The sequence below is a fragment of the Zingiber officinale genome, chromosome 10A, assembly GCF_018446385.1.
Source record: "Zingiber officinale cultivar Zhangliang chromosome 10A, Zo_v1.1, whole genome shotgun sequence".
Lineage (NCBI taxonomy): Eukaryota > Viridiplantae > Streptophyta > Magnoliopsida > Zingiberales > Zingiberaceae > Zingiber > Zingiber officinale.
In genome coordinates, this window is record NC_056004.1 from 5916050 (window position 1) to 5941163 (window position 25114).

Consider the following 25114-nt stretch of genomic DNA (forward strand, 5'->3'; position numbering starts at 1 on the left):
ATGAATAAAAAATCATATGCCAGTGCTATTGGTAGTTTGATGTACACTATGTTGTGTACACGTCCCGATATCAGCTATGTTGTGGGCTTGGTCAGTCGCTTCCAGTCAAACCCAGGACCGAGACACTGGAAGGCAGTAAAAAGGATATTCAGATATCTGAAGGCGACAACAGATTATTGTCTATGTTTTCAAGGATCAGATATGAGTCTGAAAGGTTATTCAGATGCAGATTGGGCTGGAGACCTGGATGATAGAAAATCCACATCAGGCTATGCATTCTTGCTGAATGGTGGCGCCATCTCCTGGAACAGCAAGAAACAAGCTTGTGTAGCTTTGTCGACTATGGAAGCTGAATATGTGGCATGTTCAGCAGCTGTGCAAGAAGCAGTCTGGTTGAGAAGGTTTCTGAAGCATCTGAAAATTGCTGAGGATAGTGGGAGTCCAGTAACTGTCTACTGTGACAATCAAGCTGCAATAGCTTTTTCCAAGGATCCCAAATATCATAGCAAAGGCAAGCATATAGAAATTAAATATAATTATGTAAGGGATATTGTGGCTAAAAGAAAAATCATCCTTGAGTATGTCCCTACACGTGTTATGCTTGCAGATCCTTTTACTAAGCCAATGACTAAAGAGTCATTTAAAGAACATGTAAAGTCTTTGGGATTTCGTAGAATGTAACAATATTGAAATAACAATCAAACTTTGTGTTATGATTGTGTAATTTGCCATAATTTATTCAGTGTATATGTTGTATTGTTACATTCATGTAAGATCTCGGTGAGCATGTTGGCAGGTGGAGATTGGTCCACTCACATGGACAATCATCTCTGTTTGTTAAGTATAAATAGGAGTAAGACCGTTACTTATAAAACAGCTTACGTAGCTGAAATTATGAAATTAGAGACAGATTCATAAGTTGAGGTCGCCTTGATAATTGTGTCAAGATGAGATCATTTATGTGTAAATAATGATCGAAGTAAATGAACCCACCATTTACTGAACCTGTTGAAAGCCAGATTAGAATTCATATGTTGAATTCAGGATTAGACGTTAGGTATGTCTAGATCAAAATCTGTACGATGTTAAATTTGAAGACAACATGCACTCTTTTTAGTAAAGAGAATAACATCGTAGCATGTGATTCATACCACATGTGCTATTGCGACAATAAAGATAGTAGGAGAATGAATCCCCGTTTCTCTACTATGTGAGACCTTTGAGATTATATGTTAATCTCAATTTTTTGCCTTAGTGACTATTTAGCTGTCTACTTGAAGTTTTAATCAGTGTCTGCTACTTTAGCGTGTATCCTATGCCTATGGATGATTCGGTCTATGGAGCATAACTAAGAAAGCGACTGATTAAAATGAATTGATTCTAGCTAAAAAGAAAGATTAAATATATTTACATCTTTTGTTGTTATTCACTGGTCGACCCATTTCTGTTATGTACGGAAATGAATGTGAATATTGGATATGGAACATGCTCATGATATAATGGTCATTATAAGGGATTAGAGATGTTCATATCGATGTAAATGAAAATTATTTAATCTGGGTAAATAGCAAGACATGGATATCTTCAAGATAATGGCTGTGTGTCATTTGAAGATTGGATGGATCCTGGATAAAGGCTATGTGCCACCAGGAAAGTGGCTAAGTGCCATAAAGAGTGTGTCTCTAATTTATTTGAGTGGCTAAGTAAAGTGTAACAACTTTATTAGCATTGATTGCTCAAAGAGCGACTAAGTCAAGGTGTAACAATCTTCTTAGCAACTATCGCTCAGTGTGCTTGCTGTCGCACGAACCATTTTCTCTAAGTATGAATTGGATGTTCTCATATGGTCTATGTGACCAAACTCTCTAATAGTCTATGTGACTTATTAAGTCTTTGTGACTTACCTGAATGAACTAGTCTTAGTGACTTACCTTGGACGAGTGGGAGATGTTGGAAATGGGGATAGTGGGGAACGTGGCCCATGTTCCCCACTACACATAATGGAAAAGTCCATTATGCCCCTAGTGTATTTCCCTATATAAAGGGGGTCCGTCCAAGGCTCAGGGGGTGTGAAATTAGGCGTTGGAGACGAGAGTAAGAGGAGAACATCCAAGGCGGCGGGATTTGGTTTGTGGAATTGCAGAGGGCTTTCCGATCTTGTGATCGCTCTTCCGATAGCGAGTTTCGCCATTGCCGATTGTGGATCTGCGGGAGATCGCTGTAAATTTTTATCGCATTTAATTAATTTGTCTATAATACATTTAGAACATATTTTTTTACAAGTACTGTATACATTAATATCTTGCAGCTAGCTAGCTAGCTAGAGTAGTCCTCAATAATAAATGATAATCCCAAACATAATTTGCATACCTAGTAGGCAACTATAACCAGGACCCTGATCCTACACTTGGAAAGGAGTTGATCAGGTGTGCATAATCGATCGGGTTCCACCAACCATGTGCAGCAAATTAATTAAAGCTTGCTACCTTTTACTCCAAACCAAAGGACCACGGCCCCAACAAACTTAAGCAAACGGCAGATAATTAAGCTGCAGCCCTGAACAGTCGCCTTCCTACTCGCGGTCACACTTATTTCTCACCACCATAAGATTTACGTACATGAAATGAAATAAGGAGAAATTAAATCTAATGGGTACTATCTTTAGTACTGTGGCTGATCAGTTTCGCGCACTGGCGTTAACTTGTTAGTTCTCCGACCTCCGCGATGCTCTCGAGAGCTGGCTTCCACTGGCCATGGCGTGCGGCTCCACTACTTGACATGTTGCTTCTCGTCATCATGTCTCGAACCAATTCCTCCAGCTCCTTGTCCACTTCTGCCTCCACTTGATGCTCTTCCGGTTGCTGAGAATGCATCTGCCAAATTCAATTCATTAGCAAAGATCATTTAAGAACATCACGCATTGTTGAATCTCTGTATTGAAATGGTATTTAATTTTGGGATCTGATAATTACCCACGCATGACGCACCGCACTGACAGTACTGTCGGGGTCGGTCGTGCAGGCTCTGTATCCGTCTTCGCCTTTCACAGTGCTGGAGCCAGCTTTCTCCTCCTGTTTAGCGAGCAGCCGGCTCAGCCTGACGTGTCTCTTCGACGCGAACTCCCTCAGCACCTCTGCCAGAAAATTTCTAAACAAATTAGAAAGGAAGATCGATCAGGAGTAGTCGGCAGAACGCATCGTCAGACCTTCGAAGCTGACGAGGCGGTAGACGTGGCCGATGAGGAGGGTGTCGTCGGGGGGAAGCAGTTTAAGGTACGTCACTGGCTTCCTTCGCTGGTGATGGGAGGTGGAGGGAGACGGACGGCAGACGTTGGAGGTGATCATAGCTGCGACGTAGTGACCGGGGTTGGCGGCCATGACTTGGGTGGCGGGGAGGGACCAGTAGGACTTTTCCAGTCTCCCATCGCGGTGTTGGATCACCACCGTGGCTGCGACGTCCGCCGCTTGGCAATTCCCCATGGCCGGAGGAAAGAAGGAATTTCAGTCTTTGTGAATCTACGACCAGGTGACATTTAAAGTCTGCAAGGACGAGGAAGCATTTATTCGTGAGGGGATATGCTTCACAGTGCAACTTACAATCCACATATATATTTTGATTCAATTGCAAGTTAACGTGCTTCAGCCCGCAACTGAATATGCCCTCCAGGAGTCAAGCCATCATATACCAATATGTACATAAAAAATATGAAATAATTTTTAAAATTGAATAATATATATATATATATATATATATATATATATATATATATATATATATACGAGATTGATATGCTGCGCGCCTGCACAGTGCGCGATTGTGCGCGCAGCATATCAATCGGTATTTTTTATTTTTTTTATTAGTTTTTAAATTAAAAAATAATTAAAAAATTTCTTTACGATTTTATTTTTAGGGTTCAGGTTTTGGTTGTAATGTTAAAGCTATTTTTTTTTTTAGATTTTACCTATGGGGTTTAGGCTTTCCAATTAGATTATAGTATTTGATTTAAAAAAAATATTAAAATAAAATTAATTTAAGTATTTATTGAGTATTGTAATATGTTAAGGGGATATATTAAGGTATTAAAAATTAGGAAATATTTAATTTTTTAATTGATTTTTTAAATTTAAAATATTAAAAAAAACGAAAAAAAAAAAAAAAAAACCGAGCGATCTCCTGCGCGCGCGCACAGTCGCGCACTGTACGAGCGCGCAGGAGATCACTCCTCTATATATATATATATAAAGCCACAAGTAGATCAAGTTAACTTGACACAACTGATTATAGCCACCTCATTGATGTGATTCAACTGATTAGTACTGCTATTGATCCAACGAGTTAAGTCAATTGGACTTGCAAGTTCGAAAAAATAGACAGCTTTTCATTCTTTCCGTCTTTTTCCCCGCTCCAAGTAAAGGCATTAATGTACGGCTACTAAACTAGCAATTTGTAAATATTTTCACGCTGTCTCTGCAGGGCAATTAAACAAATAATAATTGTATTTGTCATATACGTATTAATTAGACCCCTGATTAATTAATTCCTGACCGTATCAGACAATAAGTTGTTGGTTTAGGCGATCTTTCCTACTCCTACACCTCGTTTTATATATGTTACTAACCATGAGAAAAGCAAGAGTGAAACTTGCAGGTTGATCAAGTTATACTGGAAATGTTAAATCACCAGAAGTGTCCAGGAAGGATGCAGACGCAATTAGCTAACAAAACGCCAGTGTGATAATTATATATATATTCATTTAGTTTCACCAAACGATTATTTTGAGATTGCTAGATGTTTCTGCTTGCTGCCATTTCACACTTCAGTACATAGGAGACATCAGACACAGTAGAGTATGCATTAACTTAAATTCGCAGTCTTCCTTAATTTCTCCTCTATTTCAAATATAGAAAGAGACTACCACGCTACCACGAACTCTTACTCATGGGAATGATTTTTGAAATGCAATTTACTTGACTTTCCCAACATTTTTTGATGCAATAACTTTGTTCTTCCTCTTGTCGTTCTCTTTGAGTCACCTACCAGATATTGTGTCAATGAAGCCTAAAGATTTTGTTAGTATCTTACACGAGTGTAATCTAAGATTAAATCTACTTCATCAACGTCGTTATTAATTGATTACAATTTGTATCAATTAAATATATAGCCAACCTCTTCATATGATCAATTTTAAGGCGAAGAATACAATCAATTAAAGATTAAATTAATTAATCATTAATTAAATAAACCTAAGAATATAAGAAAAATGTATAGGAATAATTACCCAATTTTGACCTTCTCCCTTGCATCTCCACTGCCGCCGCCCATCGCCCGATCGCCCCAAGCGCCATCGCATCATCCTCGGCCGGAGTCGCCGTCGCCGATTGCCGGAAGGGAGGAGTCAACGCAAGGGGACGAAGGCTACTTCTCTCCCTCTCGCGATTTCTCCATCGCGCCATCGCCGCCGCCCCATCCTCGGATCGCCGCGAGCACCGACACCGTCGCCCTTCGTCGGTGCCAAGTCAGCCAGTCGTCGCTGTCTCTCCTTTGCCCCGGCTCGCCACCACAGCAGCCGCCGCGAGGCCTCCCCAGCAGCCACTGTCGCGTCGCCGCGTTTCGCTGCAACGCCGTTGCATGCACATCGTCGTTGTGACAATTGTGCGCCTTTCCTAGCGGCCCTAGGCTGTCGCCTACTCTGTTTTCCGCGACGAAACAGCCTTTCTGTGGCTATCGGCGCATTCGCGCATCACCGTCGCAGCTGTCTTCAACGCTGGCCAAGAGCCAACCGCCGCTGTCTGTGTGACTAGTCGAATCCAACCACCGCTGTCGCCGCCGAGAGCCCACCATCGGAAACAGAGGTGAAGTTTGAGGGTAACGACGTCTAAACATCTTGGGTTACTGGAATTTGGAATTTTTTTTTTTTTTGCAATGCATAGGTGAATAAATGTGATATGTATATGAGTTTTGGGTTGATGAAATGAAATTGAATACAAATTTATTAAAAGATGAACAATGGTAATTGTAAGAATAGTTCTCTCCACGGTTCTTCTATGTATGGTTGTACATGATACAGTTGAGGATACAAGGAGAATTAGGTTAAGGATAAATCTAATATCTGATTTATTTTATAGATTGATCCAACTAGGATTTTCCTAATTGGATTTGGGATTTAGGTTATTGATGCATGATGGAATTAGTTAAACGGTACAATTTGTTACAGAACTCTGATTCGAGACGAGCACTTCGATATAAGAATTGTTTAGCTCAATCTACATTCAAGTCAGATACCTCTTGCTTTGTTTCTTTAGTGTTTTGTCCTTAATGAATGAGCTATGATTAGATAGTCAACCGTATTTATTTAGACTCTATTCACATTACTTCTTGAGTTTAATACTTTTTTTGTTTGATCTTTAAGATGATCAACTTGATACGTATATAGTCATATACACACACACACATATATATATATATATATAGAGAGAGAGTGAGAGAGAGAGAGAGAGAGAGAGAGAGAGAGAGAGAGAGACCAGGTGAGGTAACGTAGGGAGAGATCTAAGGGAAGAAGAATTGACCTATAGAAAATAGTTTTAATTTTTGAGTATTGCCTCTACTTATATATTTTTTTAGTAGGCCAAAACTCTAATATTTTTATAATTTCATACACCTCTAGGAATTGGGGCAATTGCCCCGCCAAAGTGATACATGGTTTCGCCCTTGGTTGCGTGTGTAATATAATACATGAACGCACCGCTCATAAACTAAGTAAGGGGTGCACTAGATCCATGTAATAGTGCAATGCTAGGGTGAAGCTCGAAAATCCCAATAGTAAACTACTATAACGGACTCACCCTTATAAAAAATTAATTTAATATCATACTTGATCTTAGCCAAAAAGCTGAGAAAAATTCTCATTAATACGGCGCAACTAAGTCTCGAACTTTAGATTCCTGATTGATTAATGAGAAAATTTTCCAATAATAAAGCGCAGCTAAGTCTTAAACTCTAGATCCCTGATTGATTAATGAAAAAATTCCTAATAATACGCTACAGCTGAATCTCAAACTCTAGATCATTAATTGATGCATTTATGAAAATTACTAATAAACCTTAAATTTATTTTCAGAGTGAATAGAAAAAAGAACATTAATGTAATTTTATTTTGGATTTCATCGAAATTTATTAGTAAGGGGGGAGATTCAATCCTTTTCCACATGAATCTTGGCTAGATTTACGACGGAAAACTAATTTTTGTCTCAAATCTGTGATAAATTTTGGGGCGAATCATGATTCGTCGCTTATTTGGGACGAAATAATATTTGTCGCAAATTTGCAACAAATCCTGGTTTGTTGCAAAATTAAGATAATTTTGCAACAAAAAAAAATTATCGCAAATTTTTTCCCAAAAACAAAAAAAAAATTCTAGAATATATTTTATTTTTTTTCTTTTATCTTATTTACAATAACACATACAACATCTTCAACAAAATAATATCCAACACATCCATATCCAACATCCGAACAAATCATCCCAAAACTAAACACAACCATATCCAACATCCAAACAAATTATCCTCAAACTAAACACATCATATTCATATATACAAATAACCAAAATCCAAACAACAACAAGTTCAACAAATCATAATATCTAAACATGAAAATTCTATCATAATCTAAATAACAAATGTAACAAGCCATCCAAACATGTAAAAATAACATGATATAACATGCAAAAATATACCAAACATGATATAACATGCAAAGTATTTAGGTAAAATAAAAATATAGAATCAACTATAACATCACATGAAAAAAATCCAAACATAAAATTTACCATAAATTTACGAAGAATCACCGCCACCACCATTATCATCGTCACTGTCATCACCATCATCACCGTCATCGGGAGGAAGATGTTGCATAATAAAGTACCAAGTTGTCACCATTTATTCTGCATTTTGTCTGTTTACAATAAATTACATTAATAAAAACTTATAGACAACAAACTAATGATAAATGTGTACCAAGTGCACATACATATGAAAATACAATATAACAACCAAAATAAAAAAATAAGAGATAGTACAATAGACAAACATAGTATCATTATTAATAAACAAGTTTAGATACATATACTTGACAAAGGAGAACAACAACGAGCGTCTCTCCAAGCCACGTCTAATACAAACCTACACAAACAACAATACAATGTTTACAATTATATATATGATTCTAAAAAATATAAATCCTCTAACACCGACAGAGACACGACCAAGCGTGGGTGCCCGGCAGCAGCCGATGGGGGCTGACAGCAACCCCCGGACTGGCATTGGTCGCCTAGGCCACTGACGGTCGCCAATGGCCGCCAGCGGCATATAGGGGGTCGGGAGACACCCACCTTGATTGGCAGGGGGCCAGCCAGAGCTGGATCGGGCACCCCGCGCCCTCCGTGCAAGAACAGACGTCGCGACCAGCATCGTTTGTTGACAGCAGCAAGAGACTGGCAGCAGCCCCCCTAGGCGTAATGGGGGGGGGCGGCGACCGGCCGCCAGCGTCGCCAAGGGGCCGCCAGCTATCGTCTAGTCTACCAACGGCCACCGATGGCTGCCATCGACATACAGTGGCCGGCAAACGCCCACCGTGGTCAGCAGGGGGCCAGCCAAGGCTGGATCTGGTGCCCCACGCCTACCGAGGTGCCTACCATGAAAGAATAGCCGCCACGACCAGGCAGCGGCCGGTGCGGTGCGCCCGGTATGCCGGAGAAGAGAGGGAGAGGAATGAACTTTACTTGCGAGATCGTGTTCGGAAGGGATGGAGAAGCCTGCCGTGAAAGAACAACCGCCGGGACCAGGCAGCGGCTAGCGTGGTGTGCCCGATATGCTGGAGAAGAGAGGGAGAGAAAACGAACCTTACCTTCTAGAGACCGTGCGCCCGGAAGGGATGGAGAAGCCTGCAAGTCACCGCCGCCAACGAGCTGAGAATAGAAGAGGAGATAAAGAATTAGGTCAGGTTAGGGATCGGGAATATTAGGGATTTTAGCGACAAATTTAAATTCATTGCGAAATTCGTCCCAAATTTGAGACGAATTTCTAATTTCGTCCCAAAATTTAAGTTATACGTTTAAAAATTGGAAGATGACCCTAGAGAGCTTAGAATGCCCCCGAACGAGTAATAAATATTTGATTCTTGTTCCAAAAATTTATAAACGTTAGTGTATTGGTTAAAAATTATGTTTGAGCCCATTATTAAGATCATGAGATCGATATGAACCCATAGATACTTGTTTCGTATCATTCCGAGCTCTCTAGGGTCATCTTCCAATTTTTAAAAGTCTAACCTAAAAAAAATATTTGGGACGATTTTGAAATTTTGTCCCAAATTTGCGGTGAACTTCTGATTTTGTCCCAGATTTGGGACGAATTTCTAAGTTCGTCGTAAATTTTTTTTTTTTTCAAAAATTAAAATAAATGCGTATAAAATGCGGAAGAAGGACCTAAGAGTTAGGAATCACATGAAATAAGTTTCTATGAGTTCGTATCGATCTCCTGATCACAATGATGGTCTCAAATATTTTTTTCGTAGAATATATATTAGGTAAGTGATTTTTGGATATCAAAATTACCTTACCATTTTCAAACTCTAACTCTTTTTCACCAAGTCTTAAGGTTTATAGACTCCATCTAATTATTATTATGATTAAAAAATTTTATTAGTTATTTGAAGTCATCATTGTGATCAAGAGATCGATACAAACCCATAGGAACTTGTTTCATATGATTCGGAACTCTCTAGGTCCATCTTTCGCATTTTAAACGTTTTTTTTTTTTTTTTTTTTTTAAAAATAATTTTTGCGACGAACTTGGAAATTCGCCCCAAATTAGGGACGAAATTCAAATTTCGTCCCTAATTTGGGACGAATTTCCAAGTTCGTCCCAATATTTTTTTTTAAGTTATACTTTTAAAAATTGGAAGATGACTCTAGAGAGCTCGTAATGTCACAAAACAAGTTTCTATTGGTTCGTATCATTCTAATGATCTTATTAATGGGGTCAAACATAATTTTTAACAAATATACTGATGATTATAAATTTTTTACCCTGAACAAGTAATAAATATTTGATTCTTGTTCTAAAAATTTATAAACATCAGTGTGATGGTTAAAAATTATGTTTGAGCCCATTAGTAAGATCAGGAGATCGATATAAACTCATAGAAGCTTGTTTTGTGTCATTCCGAGCTCTCTAGGGTCATTTTCTAATTTTTAAAAGTCTAATCTAAAAAAACCATATTTGGGACGAATTTGAAATTTTGTCCCAAATTTGCGACGAACTTCTAAGTTTGTCCCAGATATGGGATGAATTTCTAAGTTCGTCGCAAAATTTAATTTTTCAAAAATCAAAATAAATGTGTATAAAATACAGAAGATGGACCTAGAGAGCTCGGAATCACATGAAACAAGTTCCTGCGGGATTGTATCGATCTCCTAAATACAATAATGGCCTCAAACATTTTTTCACACAATATATTTAGGTGAGTGATTTTTGGATATCAAAATCACCTAACCATTTTCAAACCCAAACTCTTTTTCACCAAATCTTAAGATTTATAGACTCTATCTAATTATTATTATGATTAAAAAATTTTATTAGTTATTTGAGGTCATCATTGTGATCAGGAGATCGATACGAACTCATAGGAAATTGTTTCATATGATTTTGAGCTCTCTAGGTCCATCTTCCGTATTTTAAACACAATTTTTTTTTTTTGAAAAAAAATAATTTTTGCAACGAACTTGGAAATTCATCCCAAATTAGGGACGAACTTTGAAGTTCATCCCTAATTTGGGACAAATTTCCAAGTTCGTCCTAATTTTTTTTTAAGTTATACTTTTAAAAATTGGAAGATGACCCTAGAGAGGTCGGCATGTCACGAAATAAGTTTCTATGTGTTTGTATCATTCTCCTGATCTTATTAATATGGTCAAACATAATTTTTAACAAATATACTGATAATTATAAATTTTTTATGCCAAATGAGTAATCAATATTTGATTCTTGTTCTAAAAATTTATAAACGTCAGTGTATTGGTTAAAAATTATGTTTAAGCTCATTAGTAAGATCAGGAGATCGATATGAACACATAGAAACTTGTTTTGTGTCATTTTGAGCTCTCTAGGGTCATTTTCCAGTTTTTAAAAGTCTAACCTAAAAAAAATATATGGGACAAATTTGAAATTTCATCCCAAATTTGCCACGAACTTCTGAGTTCGTCCTAGATTTGGGATGAATTTCTAAATTCGTCGTAATTGTTTTTCAAAAATAAAAATAATTGCGTATAAAATGCGGAAGATGGACCTAGAGAACTCTGAATCACATGAAACAAGTTCTTATGGGTTCGTATCGATCTCCTGATCACAATGATAACCTCAAATATTTTTTTTCACACAATATATTTAGGTGAGTGATTTTTGGATATCAAAATCACCTAACCATTTCCAAAATCTAACTCTTTTTTATCAAGTCTTAAGGTTTATAGACTCCATCTAATTATTATTACTATTAAAAAAATTTATTAGTTATTTGAGGTCATCATTGTGATCAGGAGATCGATACGAACCTATAGGAACCTGTTTCATATGATTCGGAGCTCTCTAGATCCATCTTCCATATTTTAAACGTATTTTTTTTTTATTTTTGAAAACAATAATTTTTGCGGCGAACTTAGAAATTCATCCCAAATTAGGGACGAACGTCGAAGTTCGTCCCTAATTTGGGACGAATTTCCAAGTTCATCCCAAATTTTTTTTTTAAGTTATACCTTTAAAAATTGGAAGATGACCCTAGAGAGTTCGGAATGACACGAAACAAGTTTCTATGAGTTCGTATCATTCTTCTAATCTTATTAATAGGGCCAAACATAATTTTTAACAAATATACTGATGATTATAAATTTTTTACCCCAAACGAGTAATAAATATTTGATTCTTGTTCCAAAAGTTTATAAACATCAGTGTATTGGTTAAAAATTATGTTTGAGCCCATTAGTAAGATCAGGAAATTGATACGAACCTATAGAAACTTATTTCGTGTCATTTCGAGCTCTCTAGGGTCATTTTTCAATTTTTAAAAGTCTAACCTAAAAAAAAAAGATTTTGGAACAAATTTGAAATTTCGTCTCAAATTTGTGACAAAATTGGCGACGAATATATATTCGTTGACAATTAGCAACAAGTCTAGGGATTTGCCACAAAATTGCATAAATTTTTCAATGAAATTTATACTTAAACGCTGATTGACAACGAATTCTGTGATGAAAATATATTTATTGCTAATATCTGATAAATTTATTTCGTTGTTATTTTCGTTGCTAATTAGCGACGAATTTGATTTTCGTTGCAAAATCTGTTGCAAATTTGCAACGAATATTATTCGTCCCAAATATTCTTCCCTAAATTGCATTTGTTTTAGTGTAATTCACTTGTATCTAAATTTTATTTCTTAGATATTTGTTTAGGGTTACATGATTTGTTGGGTTAAGTCGGGCCTGCTCATACTCTATTCAATTTATGCTTGTGTGGTTGTTTTCCTTTTACCAGCCGTGTGGACTTTGTTTTATTAGCAGAAATTATTATCTTCTGCTGTGTCGAGTAAGTATTCTTTTAGGGCATGATAGTATCCATACGGATATTTAAACAAACAAAAAAAAATCATTAACTCATTCTTAGTCCTTTCCATATTATCAAATTACTGCCATGTCCAACAATCAGCAAGTAATAAATTCATTTCATATTGCTAAACATTTCTACTCATAAAAATGGTAAAATAATCATAAATTCATGTTTACATATATGAATTCATAAAAAAGTCCAACTGTAATACAAACCATTCCTCGAATTCAACTTCTCAATCAGTACTGTTTTTCATGTTTAATTGAACGTTATACTACTCGCCCACGTCGCTGTGCGCTCCCTGCAGAACTCTCGGCTGCCTTCGTCGTCTCTAGCGCCAAAATCGTCATCTCGACGGCAATTCGCCCAATTCAGGAAATGCATTCCCAGTTTGGACGAGCAGTACTGACACATAGGAAGCGATGAGAGCATCATCCTTATCCTCGACTGGGGGAAATTGTGATCAATTTAATTATCAAAACATAGTAAGTAATGGAATTTAGGCAAGCGTCGATGAGCAACTAGAAAACACCTTCCTTAATCGTGCCTTCACTGGTGTGCATGCCACCACGAATGCCATAAAGCCTTTTCAGTATAATGCTCGATCCGCCATGGGTGGTTCTGCTACCGCTTCCCTTCCTATGGCTCGCCGCCCCTCCAAGTCCTCCTCCTGCATCTCTCGCGGCCTCATCGTCTTCGCCGCTGCCGCCGTCCTCCTCGTTGTTTTCTACGGCATCTGCTCCTCTTTCTCAGCCAACTTCTCCTCCATCTATGAACAACGTTCTCGAGTCTCCTTGGGCCGCCGCCGTCGCCTTCCGAACGCTACCTTCTACGACGACCCGTCTCTCTCCTACCTGATCGGCCGCCCGGTCGACGACTGGGACGCGAAGAGGCGGGAGTGGCGCCGCCTCAACCCCCACGTCGCCGCCGGCCGCGAGCGGATCTTTATGGTGAGCGGGTCCCAGGCGGGCCCGTGCCGCAACCCGGTGGGGGACCACCTCTTGCTGCGCCTGTTCAAGAACAAGGCCGATTACTGCCGCCGCCACGGCATCGAACTGCTTTACAACACGGCGCTGCTCCACCCCAAAATGAACTCCTACTGGGCCAAGATACCGGTGATCCGGGCGGCCATGCTGGCCCACCCTGAGGCGGAGTGGGTGTGGTGGGTTGACTCCGACGCCGCCTTCACGGACATGGACTTTGAGCTGCCCATGAGTCGCTATAGGTCCCATAACATGGTCGTCCACGGCTGGTCCCACCTGATCTACGAGGAGCGGAGCTGGGTCAGCCTCAACGCCGGCGTCTTCCTCATCCGCAACTGCCAGTGGTCGCTCGACTTCATGGCAGAGTGGGCCTCCATGGGCCCCACCTCCCCTGACCACTCTCGCTGGGGCAAGATCCTCAAGGACGAGTTGAAGGACAAGGTATTATAATTTCCAAACTAAATTTACGGATTACTAGAAATTAAAAAGGAAAAAAAGTTGTAAAAATAAATTTGGCCGGATCAATCAGCTGTACAGCGAGGCGGATGACCAATCGGTGCTCGTGTACATCCTTCTGAAGCAGAAGGAGAGGTGGGGCGACAAGATCTACCTGGAGAGCGAGTTCGACTTCGAGAGCTACTGGCTGGGGACGGTGGGGCGGCTGGAGGGGTTCGACCGGGCTTACACAGCGGTGGAGCAGCGGGAGGAAGAGCTGCGGCGGAGGCACGCGGAGGCCACGAGCAGGGCGTACGGGCGAATGCGGGAGGAGCGCATGGGGCCGGAGACGCCGCGACGTCCGCTGATCACTCACTTCACCGGCTGCCAGCCCTGCAGCGGGGACCACAACGAGATGTACACCGCGGAGAGCTGCTTGGAAGGGATGCAGCGCGCGCTGCACTTCGCCGACAACCAGGTCCTCCGCGACTACGGCTTCCGCCACGCCGACCTCCTCAGCGCCGACGTCGTCCCGCTGCCATTCGATTACCCTGCCACGTACTAAACAAAAAAATTTGGCGTGAACAAGCGAGACAGATTTCGTTTTGCGGATTGACCGAGAATGTTTATGGTTTATAATTCTTGATCACGCCCCGACCGTTCCAACTTCCAATCAATTTTATATTTTAAATATTACAGGTGGAATGGAAACTTGCTGGGATTCGATTACCTCGCGTTGTTTCAGCTGTCTACGCGTGCGTGTGACCGTTTCTGGAAACGGCTACATGACAGACAGTTATGTTTGTGCCAAAGCAGAGGGTGCTGCAATAAGAAAATTCTTGCAAAACAAAAATCCTTACATTCCTCTTGAGAAAAAATCGAAGAACACGCTCGTTGTCGCCGAGAGAATATCATTACGAGGAACCTTCTCAAATTTCTACAAACTAAATATCTTCTTTTATGAATGAACGAATCAACTTCTTGATTTGTTCCACTTCTACCTTTCTCTAATCTCTAATCATTTTATCTGAAAGTGGGGGAGATGACGTGCTGGATCTGGGATAGTGTCAAGATGGCTTGGATGTTAACCGTGTAAAGACTGTGAGTTGAAGTAAGGTGACACCAAGTAAACCTGTGCAACAAAGATAGGAACTGAGAGAAAGAAGCGTTAGTTATTGGCCGGGAATGGGTCCCTAGCGCAGACACTCCAACGCTTAAGTCAGAACAGTAGCCGAGCGAAGTAGCCGAGCGAAATGGAGAAGACGATGAACAATAGAACAATAGTCTCAAATGCACGAGTGTGTAGATGCGTATGTATGCATGCACGTACCTAGCCAATGGAGAGAACCCCATTTTATATCATCTCTCATAACCTCCACATTAATGAGGTGGCAAAGAATGTCTGGTGTCAAAATATGTCGAGTGGTGGAGTATGTACGACAACCTTCCTGTAGGTGGAGGATAGCTCCATTGCATGCATATGTCAAAGTAATGACATATTCCTTGATAGGTTGTTATGATTATCTGACAATGTTATTTTCTAGGAGTCCGACTGGCTCCTTAGACGACTGGGAATATATTAGGAGCCATGCAAATGGAAAAGTGGAGAGTTAAGCCCCTAAGGTTTGACCGGCGTTGGGGCGGCTTGGGTTTATGATGAGAACCTTACATTGAATTAGGGAGCAGGCCCTGTAAGTTCGATCGGTGCTGGGCTGGCTGACTATAGACTGGAAACCCTGCCTCTGCAAAGTTGGAAGCTGAGTCCTGTGGGTCCGACCAACACTAAGTCTGACCATGTTTATGTTGGGGATTTGGCATCTACCCAGATAAAATGTTCCATCAGACTTTATGTCAGGGGTTCATCTTGCACTTGACCGCTATACTTGAACATAGAGTCTTATCCAGCCGAGTGATGTGCCTAGAGTACCTGATTGACCCTTTGGTTTAATCGGCCAGATTACTCTACAATGACACTGAACTTATTTCAGTATGGCACCGATACGACCAAAGAGTTGACCCCTTCTTGACTTTGACCACCACATTAGCTGACTTTCTTGACATCGAACCCCACTTTGGGGGTGCCATCTTACTCGTATTACTAGCCTCCTCTTCAAGTCTAGTCGAAGAAGACTGCAAGCTCGACTGACTAGACACTTGTGTTCTTTAGTGTCATTGGTTTGGACGCTCGGTCCTAGTTCTGCCGTTTGAGTTTTATTCTAGGAGCATTGCCTATTCGAATAGTTCACAATTGTGGTAAGAGTTAAGAACAGGCGTGAGAGAAAACCCTCTTATAACTCGGTCGAGCAACACGAGAGTTTGGAATATAGGTGCAAGGGTAGACTCGCTTATATCTCAACCAAGCGGCATGAGAATTTGGGATGGGTGCGAGACCAGACTTGCTTATAACTCAGTCGGACGACACAAGAGTCTAGGATTAACACGAGAGCAAACTTTCTTATAACTCGGCCAAGTGACACAAGAGTCTGGAACATAGGAGCGAGGGCATGCTCTCTTATAACTCGATCGAACGACACGAGAGTTTAAAACATAGGCATAAGGGCATGCTCGCTTATAACTTAGCCGGACGACGCGAGAGTTTGGAACATAGGCGTGAGGGTAGACTCGGTTATAATTCGGTCGAATGAGGTGAGAGTCTGGGACATAACACGAGAGCATATTCGCTTATGACTCAGGTGAATGACATGAGAATATGGGGTATAGGCGCAAGGGCAGGCTCGGTTATAACTCGGTCGAGTGATACGAGAATCTGGGATGGATACGAGAGAAGGCTCGCTTATAACTCGGCTGAGCAACACGAGAGTCTAAGACATAGGTGCGAGAGTAGACTCACTTATAACTCGGCCGAACGGTGCGAGAGTTTGGGACTTGGGTGTGAAAGTAGACTCGCTTATAACTCAACCGAATGGTAGGAGAGTCTGGGACGAGCATAGGAGTAGACTCACTTAAAACTTGTTTGAGCGACACAAGAGTGTGGGGCATAGGTGCATGGGCAAACTTGCTTATAACTCAGCTGAATGATGCGAGAGTTTAGAACTTAAGTGAAGAGCAGACTCGCTTATATCTCGGCCGGATGACACGAGAATCTGGGAAGGGTGAGAGGGTAGACTTGCTTACAACTCAACCAAGTGGCATGAGAGTCTGGGACAGGGATGAGAGTATGCTTGCTTATAACTCGATTGAGTGCACAAGAGTCTGGGATGGGCGCAAGGGAAGGCTCGCTTATAACTCGGTCGAGCGGCATGAAAGTCTGGGATGGGCACAAGGGCAAATTAGCTTATAACTTGGTCAGATGACACGAGAGTCTGGAATGAACGCGAGGGCGTGCTCGTTTATAACTCCGTCGGTCGAGGCCAGAGTCTGGGACAAGTGCAAGAGCAGTCTTGCTTATAACTCGATCGGTCGACATGAAAGTCTGGAGGCATGGTGTATAACCCGAATGCCTTGGAGAGTGAAGACACAATGTATGACCTGAATGCCTTGGAGCTTGGAGGCATGATGTTTGATTCGGATGCCTTGGAGAGATATGACTTGAATGTCTTGGAGCTTGAAGACACGTTGTATGACCTGGATGCCTTGAATATTATAAGAAATTATTGGTGCAGGGAGCACCAGACGATCGAACCTGAGTTTTGATTATGGAAAAGGGATCAAAAGTTAAGATGTCTTGTAATGTAACAAATTGAACTGAGTTTGCAAGAAAGTCCTAAGTATTCTTAGGCAAAATTCCTAGTGGAGTCTAGGCAGGTGGAAAATCCTAAAGGGAGGTAATCCTAGGTTGTGAAAAGTTCTAGTTGTAGTGAGGCAAAGAATTCTTGGTCTAGGGGACTGGGCAAAATATTGGCGGGTTGAGGACTTTTGAGGAAAATCCTAGAGTCGAGGACTCTAGGTGAAAATCCTGGGGGTCGCGAACACCAGGTGGAAGTCTGGACAGGTTATGAAGCAGACGTTCAGCAGAAAGTCTTGGAATCTCGGACGCTAAGCAAAAGTCCAGACGGTCTGGAGGACTGGTCTAGCAAAAGGCAATTTCTCTTGAGAGTTGTAGGTAAAGACACGTTCCGTGAAGAGGGAACAATATATGTCGATTCTGTTGGTGCAACCTTAGGTCAAGGTTGACCTGGTTGACCCGACTCGAGTTGACTTGACTCGAGTTGTATTTTGATGTTTGACTTGGGAAGATTGTTGATGCAACTTTAGGTCAAGGTTGACCTAGTTGAGTTGCATGTTGATGTTTGACACTCGTGAGGGAGTTCTATTCTTGATATGGGACAAGAATAGATGTTTGGGAGATTATTGGTGTAACCGTAGGTCTAGGTTGACCTGGTTGACCTGATTCGGGAAAAAGTCCAAGTATGGAGACTTGGCACCGGAAAAGTCCAAGCAGGGAGCTTGGCACTGGAAAAGTCCAAGTATGGAGACTTGGCATTGGAAAAATCCAAGCAGGGAGCTTGGCACGCGAAAAGTCCAAGTATGGAGACTTGGCACGGGAAAAGTCCAAGTATGGAGACTTGGCACGGAGAAGTCCTGGTGAGTGAAGCCAGGCGGTGGGAAAGTCCTAACTGGGATGTTAGGCGGTTGGAAAGTCCCGTGAGTGAAGCCGAGCGGTGGAAAGTCCTAATCGGGATGTTAGGCGGTTGGGAAGTCCCGTGAGTGAAGAGGCAAGGGAAAGTCCCGTGAGTGAAGCCGAGGCGGAGAAAAAGTCCCGTGAGTGAAGCCGGGCAGATTGGAAATCTGGTGAGTGAAGCGGTGAAAATCCTAGTGAGTGAAGCTAGGTGAATGAGAAAGTCCTAACTGGATGTTAGGCGGTGTGGAAAGTCTGGTGAGTGAAGCCAGCGGGAAAGTCCTCGTGAGTGAAGCCAGGCAGTGAGAAAGTCCTAACTAGGATGTTAGGCGAAGTGAAATCCTGGTGAGTGGTGAAAGTCGTGAGTGAAGCGCAAGGGAAAATCCGGATGGATCGATGATCGGACTTCGGTGTTGGAAAGTCCAAGTAGATCAAAGGATTGACCGGACACTTGGCGGGGAGTTCTAGCAGGTCAAGGGAGTGACCAGATGTTAGGGATGAAGTACCAATAGGTCAAGGTTGACCGGATATTGTTTGGAAGTCTTGGGACTTGGTTTGGGCCAAACCCAAGCTCGGATCGGTCACCGACCGATCCGATGATCTGTTTGCTCGATCGGTGCGGTGACCGATCGGATCTCGAAGCTCTGTTCGATTCTTGATCGATACGGTGACCGATCGCAACAGAGGCGAAAGAGGCGGTGATCGGTCCTGAGGCCGATCAGGCCATATCTGATCGGTGCGGGGACCGATCGAGACGATGTCGCTGAGGTTGGGATCGATGCAGACCGATCCACTCTTTGATCGGTCCCGGGCCGATCGAACCCGCGAAGGTGGGCAGCTTTACGTGAAAGCGATCGATGCGGGGACCGATCGAATAGTCCGATCGGTCTCCGACCGATTCAGGCACTAGCCGTTGCGTCGCAACGGCTAGATTTCTTCTGTGTTTTCTTCGCTTTCTTCGCAGGTTATAAAAGGAGGGCTACGGCTGCGAGCCAAAGTCTTCTTCTCTTCTTCTGCTGAATCTTTTCTGCTTCCTGCTGAGCTTTGGTTGAGCTCTCATTGTGCTGAGTTCTGTTGAACTCGTCGAAGCTCTGCGTGAGTTTCCTGCTGGTGTTCTAGCTGCTGGATCCGAGAAGCTGCTGCTTCATCAAGGTTCCAGTCGACAACAAGAGGCAAGCAAGTGTATTACAATTTCTATTGTTCTTGTTTGTTTTCTCCATTGTTGTACTCCTTTGTTTGCTGTTGCAAAAGATTGTGGTGAGGTTTCTCCACCCATAAGGAGTTTATATTAGCCGGTTCTCCGGGGACTCATCCACCGACGGATTGACCGGACTCGTCCACCTTACGGACACGCCGAGGAGTAGGAGCCCTAATCTCCGAACCTCGTTACATCCATCGAGTTTGAGGTTTGATTTCTTTCCTTGTCGCTTCTATTGTTTTATTTCCGCTGCGCTAACTCGACATTGTAGAAAGAATCGAACGAATTGGGGTCGGCTATTCACACCCCCCCTCTCTAGCCGTACGAAGGATCCTAACAAGTGGTATCAGAGCAAGGCCGCTCTTCATCGGATTCACACCCGTGGGAGCACAAGCGCTAGAGATGGATCAATTCGGAGAAGACATCACCATTCCACCCTTCTACAACGACAACTTCGCATATTGGAAGGTAAGGATGATGTATTTTCTTAGGACTAATATGTGGAATTGGTTTTGTGTACAAGAAGGGTTTACTCCTCCAATGGATAAAGAAGGAGAGCCTCTAGAGAAGAACAAGTGGACAAAGGAACAAGTCCATCAATCAACGATCAACAATGAGGTAACTAAAACAATTGAATTTTCATTACCTACTAATATTTTGCGTAAGATAGGTGAATACAACAATGCCAAGGAGTTGTGGGATAACTTGGCCAAGTACCATGAGGAGAGTTCCACTTCAAGTCATGAAGAGGAGCCTAGTGAGCCAAGTAGCTCACATCATGGAGGGAGCGAATTGGGAGTTGAGGGCTACTCAACATCCAAGGAAGAAGAGGAGGAGAGTTCCTCTTGTTCAAGTTCGGAGCAAGAAGAAGAGGCATCTACCTCCGGAAGGGATGAGGAAGAGAGCTCACACCCATGCCCAAACCTAGGTAACTCAAGCATTTCAATTTCAAATAAGTTACATATAATATGCTTTGAGTGTAGGGAGTGTGGACATTACAAGAGCAAATGTCCAAAGAGAGTTAGGAAGACTCCACCGGCACCAAAGGTCAAGGAAGCCGGAGTCCCAACACGCAAAGGCAAGAAGCACGTGGTGTGCTTTCAATGCAAGCAACGGGGACACTATAGGAGCCAATGTCCGAAGGGGAGGAAACCTCGCAAGGACAAGAGATCGAGCACATCGATAGGGGGAGCTAAGGCAAACCCTAAGGTATCTTTTAAGGCTCATTCGTGCAATTCTAGTAGGATACATGCTAGTAATTTTATTGCATTAGTCAATAATGATAAGCATGTTAACCTTAGGAATCAATACATGTGTTTAGATGCTAAGCATGTTAACTTAGATAAGGATAATACTAGGAAGGCCAACTCTAGGATTAACTCATCTAAGGCTAAGGAGAACCTAGGTAGAAACCCCAAGACAACTAGACATATGCCTAGGAACACCTCAAGAAAGAATGATAAATCAACACTTGAGGTATTAGAGAAGGAGAATCAAGTCTTGAGGTCAAGACTTGATACTTTGGAAAAGGCTCTTAAGAACTTGGAGAAGTCATCTCTAGGGTTTAAGGGTCAAATTTCAAAGCCCAAGGACAAGAAAGGTTTGGGTCACAAATCTAAGTCCCAAATGGTCAAGCCCACTTACCACAATGTTCCATTCGATTATGGAACAAAACCTAGGGCTAGGAAGACCATCACCAAGGTCACAAGGGGAGTCACCCCTAGAGTTGATCTTGATGAGTCCCAAATGACCAAGGCTTTAAAGCCTAAGAGGGTCATTAGGAGGGTTGCTAGGGAAGTTATCCCTAGTGAATATTTAGTGAACCCAATGAGCTCTAATAGGTATTGGGTTCCTAGGAGCATCTTCTCTACCCCATAGATGGGTTAGAGAGTGTCAACTCCAATAAGAAGGGTAGTTAACCCAACTTTGAGGAAATTGACACTCAAGGAGCATTTTCAAGGTTTGTGTGAACCTTTGAAAATGAAATGAATTATCATTTACTCCTTTGAAGAGTTAAATGTGCCTAAAGATTGGAAATCTCATTTTTAATCTCAATTGGCACAATTTGGAAAAACCTAGAGAAATATCAAATTGGGATTTTGATACTCTCTTAGGTAATCAAGGCAATCCGGGCCTTAATTTAGAAGTGCTACTCTTGTAGAGTCTTAAATGGTATAAATCAAACAAGAGATCAAGAAATGCCAATTTGGGTTTTGACATTTTCTTGGAGCACTTTGGGCAATCTAGGATTAGAATTTAAGTTAGCTAAGTAATTAAGGATACTTAGATAGGTAATCTAGGTATTTTATTTGTGTTAACTTACCATGATTGTTTGCCATATGCCATGTCATCATCTCTTGCATTAATAATCAATGAAATTGACTTAAGGACAAACATATAATTTGATATTGAGATCAAATTGGTGTTTAGAGAATGCATGAGACCTTAGTCTAAGATACCTAAACCCACATCTCACATCAAAATTGACATGGATGTGTTTGATACACTTTAGATGTGTGTGAGATATTAGGATCATGAGTTAGGATCAAGGTGCATAGTTCTTGTACCTAGATGAGCCTAATTCAAGAAATGGAGGATCATAGGGAAAGCTTGTGTACAAGTCATGTACATCTAGCCCTAAGATTATGGTCCTAAATTCAAATGGTTTTAAAAGCATTTTAAAATTGATTTGAAAAACCTTGATGAAGCTTTCCTAGTGATAGCATTCATCATTGAACATTGTGATACAAAGTTGAGTTAAACTTGAACTTTTTCAAAGTTTTTGAACTTTGTATCAAGATTGAAAAATGGAAACTACTTTCATAGAAAACTATTTTTCCATGATAGTGTATGATATGAGGAATGTATCCTCAAAGTTTCGTAATTTTTGGAATTTTCTTGAATTTATTAGGAGTTTCTGAATTTCCGGAAGGAGAAATCAGAAATTCTGATTTCAGAATGTGGATCGGTCACCGGACCGATCCAGGGAAGGACTGATCGGTCTGGGGACCGATCCAGGTGGTTTCTGATCGGTCTGGGGACCGATCAGTGCGTGCCAGGTTCTGATTTTCAGCAGGTGTCTGAAATTTCAGTTTTTGAAGTTGAGTTTCGAATTTCTGAAGGTTTGAAACTCTCCAAGACATTGTTGGTGCAATGGTCAAGGGGGAGTTGATCATTAGGGGGAGTTTTACCTATTAGTCAAGGGGGAGTTGACTTTTAGGGGGAGTTTTTACTCCTTAAGATTTTTGAGGATTAGTGATATGGGATTATCGCTAAGTTGATTGTTGAGTTTAGTACCAAGGGGGAAATTAAGAGTTTCAATGAAAGGTATGGGACTTTCATTAGGAAGAAACTCTTGACCTTGATACTCTCTTTTTTCTTTTTGATGTGTGTCAAAAAGGGGAGAGCGTTCATTGGAGAATTATTGGAAAACCCAAGTTAGGTTATCGGGTTAACCTAAGCTAAGGGAAGAATGTCAAGGAATGTTCGAGGAAGAACATTGGAATACTTTTTGATGTGTGTCAAAAAGGGGGAGAATTATTGGAGAACCCAAGTTAGGTTATCGGGTTAACCTAAGGGGAGAATGTCCAGAGAATGTTCAAGGAAAGAACATTGGACATTAGAAGATGGTTGGAAAACCTAAGTTAGGTTATCGGATTAACCTAACTTGATTATGGTTTTGTCAAACATCAAAAAGGGGGAGATTGTTGGTGCAACCTTAGGTCAAGGTTGACCTGGTTGACCCGACTCGAGTTGACTTGACTCGAGTTGTATTTTGATGTTTGACTTGGGAAGATTGTTGATGCAACTTTAGGTCAAGGTTGACCTAGTTGAGTTGCATGTTGATGTTTGACACTCGTGAGGGAGTTCTATTCTTGATATGGGACAAGAATAGATGTTTGGGAGATTATTGGTGTAACCGTAGGTCTAGGTTGACCTGGTTGACCTGATTCGGGAAAAAGTCCAAGTATGGAGACTTGGCACGGAAAAGTCCAAGCTTGATTCGGAAAAGTCCAAGTATGGAGACTTGGCATTGGAAAATCCAAGCAGGGAGCTTCGCGAAAAGTCCAAGTATGGAGACTTGGCAGGAAAAGTCCAAGTATGGAGACTTGGCACGGAGAAGTCCTGGTGAGGGCAGTGTGGAAAGTCCTAACTGGATGTTAGGCGGTTGGAAAGTCCCGTGAGTGAAGCCGCAAAGGAAAGTCCTAACGGGATGTTAGGCGGTTGGGAAGTCCCGTGAGTGAAGCCGCAAGGAAAGTCCCGTGAGTGAAGCCAGGCGGAAAAAGTCCCGTGAAGCCAGGCAGATTGGAAATCCCGTGAGTGAAGCGGTGAAAATCCTAGTGAGTGAAGCTAGGTGAATGAGAAAGTCCTAACGGATGTTAGGCGGTGTGGAAAGTCCTGGTGAGTGAAGCGGTGGGAAAGTCCGGTGAGTGAAGCCAGGCGGTGAGAAAGTCCTAACTAGGATGTTAGGCGGTGGAAATCCTGGTGAGGACGGTGAAAGTCCTGGTGAGTGAAGCCAGGCAAGGGAAAATCCAGATGGATCAGGGATGATCGGACTTCTGGTGTTGGAAAGTCCAAGTAGGTCAAAGGGATTGACCGGACACTTGGCAGGGAGTTCTAGCAGGTCAAGGGAGTGACCAGATGTTAGGGATGAAGTACCAATAGGTCAAGGTTGACCGGATATTGGTTTGGAAGTCTTGGGACTTGGTTTGGGCCAAACCCAAGCTCTGGATCGGTCACCAGACCGATCCAGTGATACTTGTTTGCTCTGATCGGTCTGGTGACCGATCAGATACCGAACAGAAGCTCTCTGTTCGGTTACTGATCGGTCTGGTGACCGATCAGCAAGCGAACAGAGGCGAAAGAGAGGCAGGCTGATCGGTCCACAGACCGATCAGGCCATGTCCTGATCGGTCTGGGGACCGATCAGAGACGATGTCGCTGAGGTTGGGATCGGTCTGTAGACCGATCCAGCTATGGCCTGATCGGTCCACAGACCGATCAGAACCCGCACAGAAGGTGGGCAGCTTTCTGTGAAGAAAGCTGATCGGTCTGGGGACCGATCAGAATAGGTCCTGATCGGTCTCCTGACCGATCCAGGCACTAGCCGTTGCGTCGCAACGGCTAGATTTCTTCTGTGTTTTCTTCGCTTTCTTCGCAGGTTATAAAAGGAGGGCTACGGCTGCGAGCCAAAGTCTTCTTCTCTTCTTCTGCTGAATCTTTTCTGCTTCCTGCTGAGCTTTGGTTGAGCTCTCAT

At 42.0% G+C, this 25114-nt stretch overlaps 2 protein-coding genes and 1 pseudogene across 3 annotated transcripts; 1 reads left to right on the top strand and 2 right to left on the bottom strand.

The window, feature by feature from the left end:
- Positions 1–2524: 2524 nt before the first annotated feature.
- Positions 2525–3638, bottom strand: LOC122027725. Of its 2 annotated transcripts, none has more exons than XM_042586732.1 (3): positions 3206–3638; positions 2988–3133; positions 2525–2873 (listed from the first exon to the last, which is right to left on the bottom strand). In XM_042586732.1, the coding sequence occupies exons 1-3, from the start codon at positions 3477–3479 to the stop codon at positions 2697–2699; spliced, it is 597 nt and encodes a 198-aa protein (XP_042442666.1). In that variant the 5' UTR covers positions 3480–3638; the 3' UTR covers positions 2525–2696. The 2 variants fall into 2 exon arrangements, with proteins under 2 accessions (XP_042442666.1, XP_042442665.1); XM_042586731.1 differs by having other exon boundaries at positions 2973–3133; positions 3206–3633.
- Positions 3639–6758: 3120 nt separating this feature from the next.
- On the bottom strand, positions 6759–6901 carry LOC122028361 (annotated as a pseudogene).
- Positions 6902–12971: 6070 nt separating this feature from the next.
- On the top strand, positions 12972–14645 carry LOC122027966 (probable glycosyltransferase 7). The gene is made up of 2 exons (XM_042586979.1): positions 12972–14086; positions 14175–14645. Exons 1-2 carry the CDS (start codon positions 13274–13276, stop codon positions 14643–14645), a joined length of 1284 nt encoding a protein of 427 aa, XP_042442913.1. The 5' UTR covers positions 12972–13273.
- Positions 14646–25114: the final 10469 nt, after the last annotated feature.

Excerpts from the sequence above, each read along its gene's own strand:
- LOC122027725 (XM_042586731.1), bottom strand. The coding sequence starts at position 3,479 with ATGGGGAATTGCCAAGCGGCGGACGTCGCAGCCACGGTGGTGATCCAA. Across the intron at positions 3,134-3,205 it reads CCGCCTCGTCAGCTTCGAAG|AGGTGCTGAGGGAGTTCGCG; the intron begins GTCTGACGATGC and ends ATTTTCTGGCAG. Across the intron at positions 2,874-2,972 it reads GTGCGGTGCGTCATGCGTGG|ATGCATTCTCAGCAACCGGA; the intron begins GTAATTATCAGA and ends TGAATTTGGCAG.
- LOC122027966 (XM_042586979.1), top strand. The coding sequence starts at position 13,274 with ATGGGTGGTTCTGCTACCGCTTCCCTTCCTATGGCTCGCCGCCCCTCC. Across the intron at positions 14,087-14,174 it reads AGGACGAGTTGAAGGACAAG|CTGTACAGCGAGGCGGATGA; the intron begins GTATTATAATTT and ends CGGATCAATCAG.